The 16,644-nt window shown below is 36.5% G+C and overlaps 2 protein-coding genes across 2 annotated transcripts; one reads left to right on the forward strand and one right to left on the reverse strand.

Annotated features, from left to right (window-relative positions):
* The first annotated feature begins 1,112 nt into the window (after nucleotides 1-1,112).
* On the forward strand, nucleotides 1,113-3,157 carry LOC106313917 (BTB/POZ domain-containing protein At3g05675). Its single transcript, XM_013751853.1, has 2 exons — nucleotides 1,113-1,641; nucleotides 1,970-3,157. The coding sequence occupies exon 2, from the start codon at nucleotides 2,005-2,007 to the stop codon at nucleotides 2,815-2,817; it is 813 nt and encodes a 270-aa protein (XP_013607307.1). The 5' UTR covers nucleotides 1,113-1,641; nucleotides 1,970-2,004; the 3' UTR covers nucleotides 2,818-3,157.
* Nucleotides 3,158-8,637: 5,480 nt separating this feature from the next.
* On the reverse strand, nucleotides 8,638-10,104 carry LOC106314706. The gene is made up of 2 exons (XM_013752536.1): nucleotides 9,831-10,104; nucleotides 8,638-9,662 (listed from the first exon to the last, which is right to left on the reverse strand). Exons 1-2 carry the CDS (start codon nucleotides 10,102-10,104, stop codon nucleotides 8,638-8,640), a joined length of 1,299 nt encoding a protein of 432 aa, XP_013607990.1.
* Between the last annotated feature and the right edge of the window lie 6,540 nt (nucleotides 10,105-16,644).

Raw genomic sequence — 16,644 nt, forward strand, 5'->3', positions numbered from 1 at the left:
GGGTTAGAAGAAGCTGCGGCGACAACGGTGAGAATGAAGTGAGATAGATAGCCGATGTTGAGAACGATGGTTTGTTCGGAAATCGTGGGAATTCGAAATCGCCTTTGAGAGGGAGAACTGTTAGGGTTTCTGAATTTCGCGAAAAATGAAACAAAAAAATAAAAATCACCTTATATATTGGGTAAATAATCCGGTTAGCTTTAAAATTACATTGGTAAACTTTAAGGTTTGGTCCGGTTTAGACGACTTATTCTGGCTGATAATGTACAACAGACGACTTAATATTTAGTCGTCTGTTTTCAGACGACAAAATATTAAGTCGTCCTAGACCCTAAAATGAACCCCTAAACTAAAATGACTAGATTAACTAACTAACCACGTTATAAAATCAAATTATACTTAAATAGTGTTTACTATACACAGAAATGAACACGCATAAGTAATTTTAAAAATTTTCAAAAACGGTTTTAATGCTTTCCAAAATCTAACCCTAAGAACACATACAATACTACAACATATGTTGATGAAACATAAACTTAAGAATATCATGACTCACTACTTTCACTCATCTATGCTGAAAACAATTGAAATTTGTTATATCTTAATTTATACCTCCTAAGACATATGTTAATTACATAATTCCCATTTTTCACTTATCAAAATATTTTTTACAAAATTTTTAAATTATGTTTAAGACTAACTGTCCAGACGACTTTAAGTTAAGTCGTCTGGACGACTTATTTTCAAGTCGTCTAAACAGACGACTTGCGAGGGGTAGAAACGTAAAAAGAATTCCGTTTTTTTGTTTGGTCACAAGGGGATAGTTGTAATTTCAATAGCCTTTTAGGTTACTTTTGCCTTTGACCCAAGTTGGGGTATTGTTTTGGGTTTGACTCCAAGTTTTGAGTCACACTTGGCAATTCTCCCAAAAATATAAGGTGTCTATTTATAATTAGTGATAAACTGAAGATGAAATACACTTGGAATATTCATTTTATAAGAAAGAAATGAAGTAAGTTTCATTTTTTTCTTTAGTTTGAAGAAAGTGAACTTTTGAAGATAAAAATTGAAGCCAACCATTAGAGATGCTTCAAGCGTTATGCAAGATTCTATTAAACTCTAGCAATTGGAGAAGAAGAACTCGAGATTGACGGTGATTGAAGCCAAGCAGTAATTAAAGGCAAGAAGAGCATGCAAGCAGCCTAAAGCAAGTTCGAGGTGAAGATCCGCAAGTTTTCCGGCACCGCACGGACTGGAACAGATGAAGCCACGAGTTGACCAATTGTCCTTTATGCACTTCATCAAAATGTTTAAGTTTTGGACTTCATTTGGGCTAAATTGTATTTTGTGTCTGTATGTATCAGTACCCTTTGGGCTTTTCTTTAATGCAAAGACTATTTTTTTTTTGTTTTTGATCAACAATACAGTTGACCGAATTCGGAATTGTTTCGATTAGACCATCTTCAATTGGGTTTGGAGTGTCTAAATATCTTGCGATTTCGCAGATCACTCCATAGCCAAGTAGTCTCATTATTTCTCTATTGTTTGTTAGTGTATAACCCTTTCATTTACGCAAATCAATCTTCTTTTCAATCCTCCATTGATATACGATAAGCAAGAAGCTTTTTTCTGCAGAAAAAGGTGAGCTTTTTTGTTTACCTTTTCTTCTCATTCCACCAAAAATCTTTCTTCTCTGTGTTTAGCTTGCTTCATAATTGCTCTGGGAAATGTCTAAATACTGATTGAGAGACAAACAAGAAAAAAAAAACAGAGCTAATCAATGTTATTTAGGGTTCTTCACTTTGCTTTATGCTCTAAGGGTTTGATGTGTAGAGCTATTAATCAATCATTCACTGTTCTAAGAAAGAAGAAGCACTGGATCTCAAATGTGTTGTTAGAGTTTGTTGTTTCTATAAAAGATTAGACCTTTGATAGATTTTAGTTTTTTTTTTTAAACTCTGTTTTGCAGTTAAATCCAATAACACGCAGGAGGAAGCAGCTTCCATGGATCTATCACTCAACACTAAGAATGTCTTCTCCTCAGCTCTCCGTTTCGCCATGTCCATTGACACGCTGAAGAACTCTCCTGAGCTTGCTCATGAACTCAAAACCTCAGCTCAAGAGCAAGTCGAGTTCATGCTGTCCGAAGACGAAGAGGTACGGTTACTGGTTTCTCGAGAGGAAGTTAAATCTGTCGTGAGATTAGGCATCTCCAGTGTCCTATCGGCGTTGTTAGACAGATTATCATCTTTGCTTCTTCTCCCTGAAGAGTTTGATGTTCTTAATACGCTCTATGATATTGAGTGGCTGTGCAAAGTGTTGCCGAGGATGGAGTTGATGAAAGATCTCGTCTTTAAATGGGCGGACGTGTCGAACGAGATTCTTGTGATTGCTCAGAACTGTAAGTTAGGTGTGAAAGTGAAGCTTGTAGAGGTTACAGGGAAGGTTTTAGAAGCGGTTGGTTATGGTGTCGTGATTGTTCCTTGTGGAAGCAGAGCTTGTCTTCTGAAGCTATGGTTGCCTTTCATAAGGAGGTTAAAGGCTCTGGTCGATGCACAAGGATCTGAGTCTGAGTACAGAATGGACGAAGATCTTTGTGAATTCTTAGAAGGATCGATGGTGTCTTTGGTCTTGACATTGCCTTCGAATGACCAAGCAGAAGTGTTTGGGGAATGGATGAGAGGGATTGCGTTGGAAGGAGTGAAGTTTCCGGATTTGAGTGAAGCCTTTGAGGTTTGGTGTTATAGAAGTAAGTCTGCAAAGAGACGGTTGTTGGAAAAATGTGATAGACTTGCATCTGAAAACCTTGCCCATTGATTGATTGTTAATACATCGATCAACAACTCTGAAAGTGTAGAAGATGTAGCTAACCAAACCAAGCTTTTTCTTCTTTAAGCTGGTCTGATGAATTCAGAGAGCTCGTCGAATACATCAGCTTTATCTATTCGCAGTTCACACACAATCCCTTGACTTGACCCTCGACGAAGATAGACTGAGAGGAGGGGAAATCGACTAGCTAGGGATTCAGATTACCCTTCATTCCTGCTCACATATGTTATGTTGTATCTTCTTTACTCTCCTTGATTTGGTAGCGGTTTTATTGTATTAGGAGTGACAGAATTCGTGGATTATGCTGATTGATTTATGATATAAACCATGTGGTCTGGGGTCGGTGAGGTAATATGTAAAGGTGAACAACGCGCAACTAACCCAACTATGAGTTGTTGACAAAGCCATTGGATGTGAATAAGATCAGTGAGTGTCTGAACTTGGTCAAGGTGAATTATGATAGATTGAAAGAAGCAAGAGACGAATTTATGGAAGAACACAACCGAGGTGGGAAAATGTTAGCATCATACCAACAGCAGACATTTCACGGCAATCTTCTCTACTTTCCAACAATGGGATGAAATGAGAATCTTTTAAATACCTCCATTGATTCAAGTGTCATCCATATTGGTAACTTCTTCTCAAAGGGAAAATCCATTGCTACGTTTTCTTCATCAATTTCAAGAGAACTAAGGTTATGTTCTCTCTTATTGTCACCCTCCCGCATAAGAGGTTAAGAAAAATCCGTGATTAATAAATAATAAGCCACCAGTTAACAAACTACCGGGATGATGATAATAATGTTGAAGAAACTGAAGTATTAACATTACATTCTCTCGTGTTTGTATCAACGGTGCTGCTGCTACTCCCGGAGGTGCCGTTACAAGTGGACCAGATTCTTCTGCCGGAATACAATAACGTTATAAACTGAGTTTTCATGATACAGAATTTGAATATATATATATATACTATTAAAAGAGAAGGAATCCTATAAAATCTATCTATAAAATGTTACTGCACTTTTTTATTTAAATAACAATTTTTGGTCTTGCCATAATATTATACAATATATACCCGCATATTTATCTAACATATTCATTACGCTGCATTTAAACCAACAACCAGTTTTCTAATTTTTTAACTAAGTCTGCTAAAACTTTTCGTAGGGAGTTATTTTTCATTGGTTGTTCTATTCCGGTCTGGTTACCCAGACCACCTCAAACTTGAGTAATAGAATGACCGTCGACGTAAAAAAAAAAAAAAAAAAAACCAGCAACATACCAACATTATGTTTGGTAGACAATAACATGTTCTGCACGAAAATGTAGAACACAATACACAATATAGTTGGTACATTTACTATACTCTTAACTCTAAACATGTATCTTTACAAGTGAAATGAGTAACATTTCACTATACGCTTAACTCGTTTAATTGTGACACTGAAATGTTGATCGTCATCCTTACAACTATTAGTGGCAATACAATATAGTCTCATATCAATACAAGACTCATTTCATCCAATATATACAAACAATAACAATCATTATATTCTATTTTTTGGTTCAGTGGAATACATCCTTTCTACGCCTATGTTGTTTCATCTTTTTTTTTAACACTAATGCTTTATTATAATAAACATTTACAGAGGCCAATACAAAAGGCAAGCAAGGATCTAAATCAATCAAAGAAAGCTTAGATAAACAAATGGCTAAGCCATGAGGGATAGCCAACAGCAATATAGGATTGAAAAAGATCCTCCTTGATCACACTTCAAGCGATGAGCTTAGCTCCCATGATATCCTTATGAGAGTGGAATTGAACTTTCCAGTCCACAATATCATGTAACCAAACTAATAATTTGGTGGAATAAAACTTGAGTGAAGGCCAGGCTGAAGGTTTGTTGATTGCACTAATCATATCATGATCATCTGAAGCAAAAATGATAGCATTGAAATGTAGATTCTTCATACTTTCTAATGCCCAACTCCAACTTTCGAAAGATGCTTCAAGTTTACTCGATATTCCAACAAAAGATCTCCTACCATTCATTAGAACTTTTCCTTCACTGTTCCGCAATATCCATGAAGCTCCACTTTGATGATTACCATTGTTCCAATCAGAAGCTATATCACACTTAAGCCAAGAGATTGGTGGAGGTTTCCGTCCGAATATGATCCTCTTTTTTCTTTCCAAATCAATAGCTTTTCCTTGTTGATCAGCATTCTTGATCAGATACCAGTGATCCACTTCATCATCAATTGTTCTAATAAAAGAAGGACCTAAAGCGATCTTTCCTTCGAAGAGAAGGGAGTTTCGATTTTTCCATATAGACCAAATAAGCCAAGGTCCCTTTCTTCTTATTTGTTCTGGAAAAAGTATATTGTTCCTTGTCTTTAAAACATAGAAGATGTTGGAATAGACAGAGGAAGGATCAAACCCATGAGGAGGATGAGGGAAGTTGCTGTTTGCCAAAGTTTGTCTTGCAATGGTGCAGGTGAAGAAGACATGATTTAAAGATTCTCTCTCCAGTCCACATATCTGACAACGTGTATCAATCTTCATACCTCGCTCTATAAGCTTGTCTGAAACTGGTAAGGCTCCACTGATAACTTTCCAAAGGAAGATTTTGATTTTAGGAGCGGTATCAAGTGACTAAATACGATCCTTTATACCATTCAAAGATGGTAGCAAACCTCCTGATACAAAAGCTTCTTTGTTGGCTTCCTTTTCAGCAAACCAGTAACCAGATCCTACTGTATAATCCCCTGAGCGAGAATGATTCAAGATATAGAAGTCTGGCGATGAAATAACAGGTTTGATCTTGAGAATGATCTCTATATCTTGAAGGTAAAAAAGATCTTCCAGCAATGAGATGTTCCAATTGTGAGAATTGGGCAGTAACAGATCACATATTCTAAGATTGAGATCAACGAAAATATTCTTCATGAGCGGTATACGCAATCTATCACCATCCACAAGCCATGGAGAGGACCAAACCGATAAAGAACATCCATCTCCCACCATATGTCTCAACCCTTTAACTAGAAGCTCTCTCCCATATAAAATACTTCTCCAAGCATAGGAGGGTCTAGATCCTAAAGGGGCTGATAAAAAGGATTTATTGGGAAAATATCTGCTCTTTAGAAACCTGCTTAGAAGGGAAGAAGGAGAAGAGAGAATTCTCCATGCTTGTTTGGCTAAGAGAGATTGATTAAAGATTTCTATATCTTTAAACCCCATTCCTCCACGAGCTTTAGGAACACACAACTTATCCCAGCTAAGCCAATGAATTTTCCCTTTATCTTCCTGAGAGCACCACCAAAACGTTGCCATAGCCGCAGTTAAATTCCTACAAGTTGTTTTAGGAAGTCGAAAACAACTCATTGCATGAATAGGCATTGCTAGAGCTACAGATATTAATATGATTTCCTTCCCTGCCTGAGAAAGAAATTTTGTGTACCAACCAGACATCCTACCCTTCATCTTGTCCTGAATGTAATTGAGAAGTTCAACCTTCGAACCACTAAAACATTCAGGAAGTCCTAAATATGTACCAGCACCTCCTTCAGAAAAAATCCCCAACTGAGCTTGCATCTCTTCTTTCAAGTTAATATCAATGTTCTTTCCAAAAGTGAGAGAGGATTTCTCCAGATTTATGATCTGACCTGTAGCTACTTTATATTTGTTGAAGATCTCTTGAAAAATGCGACATTGAAACAAGCCAGCCTTGAAGAGAAACAGACTGTCGTCCGCAAAAAAACAAGTGGTGAATAGCTGGCCCTTCAACAGAGAATTGAATGCCTTGCAAAGATCCATTATCTGAGGCTTGATTAAGCATATGAGAGAGACCTTCAGCACAAAGAACAAACAAGAAGGGAGAGATCGGATCACCTTGACGCAGTCCTCGCTCTGGAGATATGAAACCATATGTTTGACCGTTTACAAGTACAAAATATTTAACCGTAGAAACGCAAGACATAATCCAAGATACCCGTTTAACATCAAACCCCAGAGCTAAAAGGAGAGCTTCCAAATAATTCCATTCAACTCTATCGAACGCTTTAGACATATCTGTTTTAGCCGCCATGAAATTCCTAGAAATATAGTCATGAGAGCGGAGGCTGTGGATCGCTTCATGCGCCATGATAATGTTGTCTGAGATAAGTCGATCAGAGACAAAGGCTGATTGAGTAGGCGAGACAATATCAGGTAGACAAGTCTTGAGCCGAGATGCAATAATCTTAGATATTGTCTTGTGCAAAACAGAACAAAGACTAATAGGCTGAAGGTCAGACATGAGAGAGGCATTAGTCTTCTTAGGAATTAAACAAATCTGTGTATAATTCCATTCCGAAGGCATCACCCCGGTTTCAAAAAAAGACAGGAATTCATTTGTGATCTGTTCACCCACAATGTCCCAATATGATTGAAAAAAGAATCCACACATCCCATCCGCACCAGGAGCACTATCAGGGTTAATAGAAAAAATAGCTTCTTTAACTTCATCCGGAGAGACTTTTTGAGTAAGAAAATGGTTCATTCTTCCAGTAACTTTAGGCTGAAGGTTCCTTAGCAAAGACCTGTAATCTTCTGATTTAAAAGATTTAAAAAAGATCCTTAAAATAGTCAATGGGAACCTGACCTTTAGATGCCTCAGACCTTTGAACTCTGCCGTCTTTATCATAAAGCTTTGCAATTGCATTTTTAGCTCTGAAAATTTTAACAGTAGCATGAAATACCTTAGAGTTGCCATCTCCATGAAGAATCCAATCATCTTTGCTTTTTTGTTTCCAAAAATTTTCCTCATCTCTATAAGCCAAGAGTAGATCTTTCTTGAGCTTAAAAACCTTTTGAGTAGAAGGAATTAAAGAAGACTGCTCGTGCTCAAGATCATCTTGCAGTTTAATAATCCGAAGTTGAGAGTTTGCAGAGGAATTCTTTTTCCATTGACTTAGCGCTTTCCTACAATGACTGAGACGAGAAGAAACTGGAAGGAAATTATGGTAACCAGGAGAGTTCCATGCCTTCAAAATAGCTTCTCTAACTAAAGGCTTATGAAGCATTCTTCTGTCAAAACGAAAGGATCCTTTATAAGAGTCTTGAGAGGATATTAACTTTATCAACACATGACGATGATCTGATCCACGCTTTGCAAGAAACCGTTGATTTGCAGCAGGGAATTGAATAAACCATCCTTTGTTACCAAAAGCTCTATCCAACTTGGAATGAATATACATGTTTCCTCTTGCACCTCCCCATGTGAAACTGTTCCCTGAGCTAGGCAATTCAGTCATATCACAAGCATCCAACATAGAAGCAAAAGGCAAAAACGTGTTATCATTTCTTCTAGGACCACCAGTCTTTTCTGAGTTATTTAAAATCTCATTAAAATCACCGACCATGCACCAGCTACTCTTCCGATTAACACCGAAGCGAGTAAGACGTTCCCAAACAATGTGACGGAGGCTAATAATAGGGTTACCATATACACACGACAAATAGAACTGCTTATCTTCATATATTACTTGAACATCCAAAATATTCTTGTCTGCATACATGATATTTACATCTACACTGTTTTTCCAAAAAAGAGCAAGACCACCAGCAGTATTTACAGGGTCTACAGTGTACAGACTATCATAACCCAACCATACTTGAAGATCTACTAGAGTATTCCGGGAATTCATTGTTTCCATAAGAAAAAGGATCTCTGGGAAAAGCGTACGTCGCAGTTCCGTGAGTCTTTGGACTGTCAGTTCCTGAGGACGACCCACTCCCCGACAGTTCCAACTGATGATACTCATTTTAGGCGTTGGACGGTCCCTCCCGCGGGACCATCAATGATGCATTGCTCTTAGCAGCCTTGGATGCACCTGCCAAATCACCTTCTGCCTTCCTTTTCTTCTGCGAACTACCTTCAGGTCGTGCCAAGTCACAAGAGACCTCTGATACTTCCTGAGATTTTTTATGAGTTCTCTGGACCTTTCTATACCTTCCCGGCTTCCTTTTACCATAAACCTTAGTGATTGGCGCTTTAGCTGAGAAGATAATAGGAGAGCTTGATTGTTGAATCAGAGAGCTAGACTGTTGTAGCAGAGAGCTTGACGGTAGGGACATAGAGTCTTGAGGAGCTTGCAGAGTCAGGCGACAAAAAACGTTTGTTGTAGGGTTTATTATAGAACTCCCTGCTGCTATTGCTGAAACCATAAGCTTAGGTTGTGAGCTTGAGAAGAGAGACTTCAAAGCGAGGTCTTCTTTATCGTATCCAAAGACTAAACCTTTTCCCTTATCAAGATCTTTAGTAAAGACAGGAGGGGGAATGAGCTGAAGGATAGACCTCTGTGTGGTAGGATTCTGTTCAGCTTCTTTAACTGAGGAGATGACCCTCTGCTCACGAACATGACGATCTTCATTGCTGGAGGCAAGCAAGTAATTACGCATTTCTTGTAGAATCTCAGGAGCAATTCGCGGCCAGCCAGAGATGGGGTTGATTCCAACTTGATTCTCTTTTAACACTCCAAAGAGAGGATCAGATTCAGAGAGGACCTGGATCGGTTTAGGGATCTGAGATAGAGACATGCAAGGTGAGATACGTTTGTTTGCTCCTTCAGAGTTGATGAGAAAAGGGCATCTTGGCTTTGCATGTATTAATCTTTGACAGTGATGACATCGCATCTGAACCCTTTCATAATAATAATAGATCGTGGTTTGATCTCCACCAGGAAGGTTTATAATCCTTGTCTTCTTCAAAGGCTTCGAGACATGAAAACGAATTTTAACCCGGACATAACTCTGTCTTTGGGGTTTGTCAGGATCAAAAGCAACTTTTTCTACATGACCAACAAGATCTCCCAGATCAGAGATAGCTTTTTTGGTGTAGTGATTGACAGGGATATTGCTGATCCGAACCTAGATTGAGACGTATTGAAGAAAACCAGACGACGGCCGTTCAACCCATCTCTCAATGGCAAGACCCTAGTCATCAAAAGTCTGAATACCTTTATCAAGGATTTCATTGAGATCGTGTTCATGCATGAACACAAATTGAAACCTTTCTTTAGTTAAAGCAAAACCTCTACCCGTGTTCGCCTTCTGCCATCTTCTAGGTAATTCAAGGATCAAATGAGACATCCTCTGAAATTCTGGGTTGAGAAGGCGACCGATGATGCTGCATGTGTTCCTTTCTGTGGCATAGTACTGGGGGAGATCCGGGAGAGTGAAAGGGGAATCATCATCATATTTGAGGGATAATGCTAACAAAGCTCTGTCCATTTCAGAAGACATAGAGAAGAGAGTTTTTAGAGGTAAAGATAAGGTCTTTTGGTAGGTAAAAAGAGGAAGATAGAAACTTGGGGATGGATACAGAATCGGTTCTAAAGCTCTTTCTGGAAAAGGGAACCACGAAAGAGAAAACAGAGTTCTAGAGAGGTTTTTCGGCAGACAACGATATCTTCCATTCTCTCTTTTTATGTTGTTTCATCTTTACATCATAGTTTTTAACCATTACATTTTAGTCTCAGAGAGACCTAAAGGTTTATCCCTCATCACATGTATTCCTCTCCTAAACCAAAACGCCAAGATGTCAACACTTTCATTCAAATAAAATTTCAGAGCAATACCCGAACCTCAACACCATTAAATCCTTACATATAAGTATCATTTTGAATCAAACTAATCAGCCAAAATATTCAACCCTTAAATCGTTATATCACAACTCTCTTCTTTGTTAAGGCTCTTAATTCATTCTTATCTATCAAAATCTGCTGAAGCCAGAAGAGGAAAAGGAAATACTGGAACCAAGTATCACTAAACTTCAAGCCTTTGCTTGGAGGTTGAAAGTGCCAAGGAAAATGTGGCATCTTATATGGCAATTGATAACAGGTCAGGTGGCAGTAACAAGGAATCTAGTAAGGCGGAATATGAGGTGCGATAATTATTGCCCAAGGTGTGGAGAAATAGAAGAATCTGTAACTCATGCAATATTTGAATGCCCTCCAGCTCTCCAAGTATGGTCCTTATCAGTAACTCCTACAAGCCCAGGTACATTTCCAGTGTCAAGCGTCTACACAAACATGGACTATCTATTCTGAAGGAAGAATGATATCTTAGAACCAGACCAAGACAGGGATCCTTATCCCTAGATAGTATGGTATATTTGGAAGTCTCGTAATGATAAACTCTTCAGGAGAATAGACAGAGACCCTTTGGAACTAGTTCGGTACGCAGAAAGTGAATGTCAAGCATGGTTTAATGCAAATGAGATGATACCACCAGTAGTACAGGCCAACAATAATGATGAAAACCAAGTCTTAAGCTTGGGTAATATTTGCCTGTTAGATGGATCTTGGACAGCTTCTGATCGATTTAGTGGATGTGGATGGGTCTGGATGGATAGTGGGGAGAACATACAACTTATTGGAACTCGGAATTTCACTCGATGTGAATCAGCATTGCATTCGGAGGTAGAAGCACTGCGATGGGCGATGGAGAATATGCTTCAACACTCGCCATGCCAGAGCTTTGGAATAGACTGCAAGGAGCTGATTGCAATGATAAAGGAACCCCAGGAGTGGCCAAGCTTCGCAACAGAATTAGAGAAGATAGAGACGCTGCAGATTTGTTTCCCGGACTTCAAAATCACCCATGTGCCACGAGTGCGCAACTGGTTTTCTGATTTTTTAGCTATGACTTCTAGGACCTTCCGTAGGGAGTTATTTTTCATTGGTTGTTCTATTCCGGTCTGGTTACACAGACCACCTCAAGCTTGAGTAATAGAATGGCCGTTCGACGTCAAAATAATAAAAAAAAAACATCCTACTATATATTAATTGAGAAGTCACTTTAGTGTTTTTTGCTTATGTGTCGATAATATGTGAACTCTTACAAAATTGTTATAATTTGATTGGTCGATGATTTTTAATTTTTATTTATTTTAATTAGATCTAAAAAGAAAATGTAAGTCTATAACCAATTAATATCACTTGCCAAATCATTTACATATTTACAAATAATTCTTTATGGTAACTAATTGTTGAAATTATAGAAAGGGAAATTAATTGACATTTTATATTTAAAAATACATAAAATAATAAACGACAAATTATTTATATAAATCAATATAATGATTTTATATTCCTATTTAAAAGCATTATATTTTATATAAATTATCATAATAACTATTAACTTGTTCTAAAGTTCATATTATATGCTTTATAAATCATCTATAAAAACATTTATCAAATTATTTATCTTGACTTATTGTATATTTTAAATTATTATAATAGTTTGTAAATCATCTATAAGAGCTTAAAATCAAAGTTATATATCCTATCTTATATTAATTGAAAAGTCATTTAAGAGATTTTTGGTTATGTATCGATCATTTATGAAATCTTAAAAAATTGTTATAAATTGATCTACATAATATTTCAAATAAGTCTATAAACAGTTAATATCACTTGCCAAACAATGTACATAATATCACTAATTGTTGATATAAAATTATTATATCGACTTTAATAAACTTTTTTGTTTACTATTTTTTGTAGTTTATAAATATATAAAAATTAATCAAACATTATTACTCTTTCTATAGTTTCAACAATTAGTTAACATAATTGTGCAATGGCACTGGCGAGGTTTTCACAAATCTCCAATGGGAGCAGAAACGTCGACATAACGTATGTCGGAAGAGCGAGTAAAATGGATTTGATCATTACCTCCTTCCCCCCCCCCCTTTTTGAAAGCCATCTACTTGTCCATCCATTTACTCTATGCATCAGGTTATCTTTTAGAAATGCAAAAAGTTTGCATTTGGAGCCACTAATATCCTCTGGGATTCCCAAGTACTTTCTCATCCCACCATCATTATGTATTACAAGTGCATATTTAATCTCTTGCCTAGTAGCTGCATTAATCCTCTTACCAAAGAGTAAGGAAGATTTATCAAAATTAATACATTGACAAGATGTTTTACCATATGTCCTGACTACTTTCATTACTTCTTCACATTCACGGGGCTCCACCTTACAGAAGAAAAAGCTATCATCAGCAAAGAGAAGGTGGGATACCGAAGGACACGCACGTGTGACACGCACCCCCGTTATCTTCCCTTGATTCTCTACATGATTAAGAAGGCTAGCGAGCGCTTCCGTGCATAGAATAAAAATGAAAGGAGACAAAGGATCTCCTTGGCGTAGGCCTCTACCAGGAACAATATTTCCTCTTGGCTGTCCATTCATAAGTACCTTATATTTCACCGACGTAATGCATCGCATTATCCAGCTGATCCAAGTTTCTGAAAAACCCATCTTACGCATGACAGCTTCAATGAACAACCATTCCATCATGTCATATGCTTTGCTCATGTCCATCTTAATGGCCATCCTTTTACTGCGTCCACTTGGTTTAGTCCTCAGAGCGTGGAACATTTCTTGGGCAATCATAATGTTGTCTGAAATCTGTCTTCCAGCAACAAAAGCTGACTGTGTTTCCGAAATCAAGCCTGATAGCACTTTCTTTAATCTCTGGCATAAGACTTTGGAGATTATCTTGTAGCAGACATTACACAAACTAATGGGTCTAAATTGAGCCATATCATTAGGTTTGGCCGTCTTTGGGATGAGACATATATTCGTATCATTTAGTCCATTCGCCAACGTTCCTTCAAAAAGATAGTAGGATGCTTAGTTAACCCTTATCTTCATCAAACATATCGATACATAAATCATGACAAACAATATGCATGTGTCTTTCTTGAACGGAATCAAACCACACAAGACTATATAGATTTACTTCAGTTAAAACAGATATTTAAGAAAAAGCCCATCTATAAAAACTCTTATGAAAAATATGTCTGTAACAAAAATTTAAACATATAACAATATTTATATTCTTTGTTTTATGTTTTGTATTTTGATTGTTAATAAAAAGAAATCTAAACGTAAGTAGAATTATTTCTATATAGATTTACTTCAGTTTCTAATTTCTATATTACTAAATATACAAATTTCATTTTTAAATTTGAACACATTCCGAAAACGCACGTTCGCTCGAATCTGTATATGTCAGTATTGTTTATTTAAACCAAAATTTTAAATCGTCAGTTCCGAATCGCGATCGTTTATGTGCTTACACATTATCTTATAAAAATTCAATAAAAATATTTTAATTGCAGAAACAAACCCGCGTTTTATAAGCGCGGGTCAAAATCTAGTATATATGTTAGATATAGAGGAGTATCTTACCATTCATCAACAAATCACTCATTAAAGGCGATTCTCTTGGCTGCAACAATTCAGAAAGATGAATATGTTTGCTGAAGTTCTAAAGCTAAAACGCCAGTTTCATTTCTACAAGAGTCTTGCAAACGATGAAAGGAACAACGTTGAAGTACCTTCCAAACTGATGCAGAAATATTCCAAATATCGTAATTATGTAGTTTATTATTTATTTAGGTATTTATCTTAATTAATAGGATTTAACTTTAGGTTTTTAAAAATTTTAAGGTTATTTGGTTTTTATATAAATAGGCTTCTTATGTCTAGATTTGTATGATGTTTATGATTTGATTAATAAAAGTGAAGAGTTCTCTCTTTATTCTTTGTTTTCGGCTAGAACATTGGTGTTCTCAACGAATTTAAGAAGATATTGATCTTAGGCATTCTTAGACTAAATAAGATATTTGTGATTATTCTAGTTTTTCGGGTATTCTCAGAATCAACGGATCTTTAGTTCTATCTTATAAAGCTTCCGCTACATCAGGTGGTATCAGAGCAGGCGTTTTGGTTTCTTAATCAAAACTCGTTTCTGGAGTCATGGCGAATTTGTTCTTTCAAAGTAAAGAAACTGTTTACATAGAGATTATTGGAGATCCAGTTTACGATACTTATGATGATGATTATGCACACTTCATCAAATATAAAGTACCGCAAGACGTCGTCGTGCATGAAGGCGTCCATAACTCCAACTCAAACAATTCCATACAAGATAGTGCGCTTGTGATAAGTATGGAAAATTATGCTCTAATTCAAGCAAATCACGTGGTGGTGGATAGCATCAAATCAAAGACTCAAGTGGTTACGTGTCTTGTTGGTGACTGGTTTGTGGAGACAAAAGGTTCAACAACGATGATTGGATACGTGGACAAAAATAATTTGTTCTATATATGCCTTTTAATTTTTATGTGAAGATCAAGGATGCTAAGTTTCATCACTGGAAGAGAAGAAGAAAAAATAATTGACGACCACGGTTAAAATTCGAGTACAAATTTTTTCCAGCCCGGAGAGAATGATGCAGAAAGATATTTGGATATATTCCAAATATCATAATTATCTAGTTTATTATTTATTTAGGTATTTATCTTAATTAATACGATTTATTTTTATGTTTTTAATAATTTTAAGGTTATTTGGTTTTTATATAAATAGGCTTCTTATGCCTAGATTTGTATGCATTTTATGATTTGATTAATAAAAGTTAAGAGTTTTCTCTTATTTCTTGTTTTCAGCTAGAACATTGGTGTTCTCAACGAATTTAAGACGACATTGATCATAGGCATTATTAGACTAAATAAGATCTTTGTGATTATTCTAGTTTTCTGGGTATTCTCAGAATCAACGGATCTCTAGTTCTATCCTATAACTTTCGTTTCATCAGTTGAATGATGCAGAAAGATATTTGGATATCTTCCAAATATCATAATTATCTAGTTTATTATTTATTTAGGTATTTATCTTAATTAATAGGATTTATCTTTAGGTTTTTAATAATTTTAAGGTTATTTGGTTTTTATATAAATAGGCTTCGTATGCCTAGATTTGTATGCAGTTTATGATTTGATTAATAAAGGTTAAGAGTTCTCTCTTTATTCCTTGTTTTTGGCTAGAACATTGGTGTTCTCAACGAATTTAAGGAGACATTGATCTTAAGCATTCTTAGACTAATTAAGATCTTTGTGATTATTCTAATTTTCCGGGTATTCTCAGAATCAACCGATCTTTAGTTCTATCCTATAGCTTCTGCTTCATCACAAACACAGTCTTTCCACACATTGGAAGGTCTAATATCCGACAGTTTGAAACACAGTTCCTGGTTTGTAGCCTCTACAAACACTTTACACCACTTCCCATGGACCCATTTCTCAGACATCATTCCAGTCACTCGCCCCTGATGCCAATGTGTACGGTGAAACACCTCGAGACATCCCACCAACAGATGCTCTTCAGCGTTAAAAGGAGGTAGATCAAGAGTCTTGTTGGGTCTTGCCTTGATATCTTTAAGGTTCCAGGGGTAGTTACAAGCGTTGACAGTATATTTCTTCTCATCATCATCGTCAATCTCTTTAATGATCATTGTAGTAAACAAAACGACCTCTGTTTTATGTAAATAAGCACTCACTTCCACTAATGCCCCAGAGCTAAACATTGATTCTGTTAGTTCAAAGTACAGATGCAAATCAATTTCACGTACTCATTACGTTTGAGTTTATAAACCTTTATAAAAGAGAGAAGAGAGATTAGTGAGAATCAATTGGATTTAATCTTCATCTTCCCCATAACAAGTTTTTGAAGAAAAAACTCAAAGTAGAGTTTGCTAGGGTCTCGGTACGGGTGTGTTGTACGGAGATCGATAGTTGTATCTTCAAGATAGACGCCTACAAAACTACACACACCATTGTAGAGGCGAAATTCTGTCTTAGGAGATTGCTTAGGCAAACCTCTATCAAACCACACTCGGTTAAGAAGTGAGAAGAAGAAACATAATTATCTCATAAATTTTTATAAACCTTTTTCTTACTTGATTTATAAACCC

This window comes from Brassica oleracea, chromosome C9 (assembly GCF_000695525.1).
Source record: "Brassica oleracea var. oleracea cultivar TO1000 chromosome C9, BOL, whole genome shotgun sequence".
Classification (NCBI taxonomy): Eukaryota; Viridiplantae; Streptophyta; class Magnoliopsida; order Brassicales; family Brassicaceae; genus Brassica; species Brassica oleracea.

What these genes read in the sequence shown, in the direction of transcription:
- LOC106313917 (XM_013751853.1), top strand. Translation starts at nt 2,005, where the DNA reads ATGGATCTATCACTCAACACTAAGAATGTCTTCTCCTCAGCTCTCCGT.
- LOC106314706 (XM_013752536.1), bottom strand. Translation starts at nt 10,104, where the DNA reads ATGGACAGAGCTTTGTTAGCATTATCCCTCAAATATGATGATGATTCC. An exon ending in CAATGAAATCCTTGATAAAG is followed by an intron (nt 9,663 to 9,830) that starts GTATTCAGACTT and finishes TTGGTCATGTAG; the next exon opens with AAAAAGTTGCTTTTGATCCT.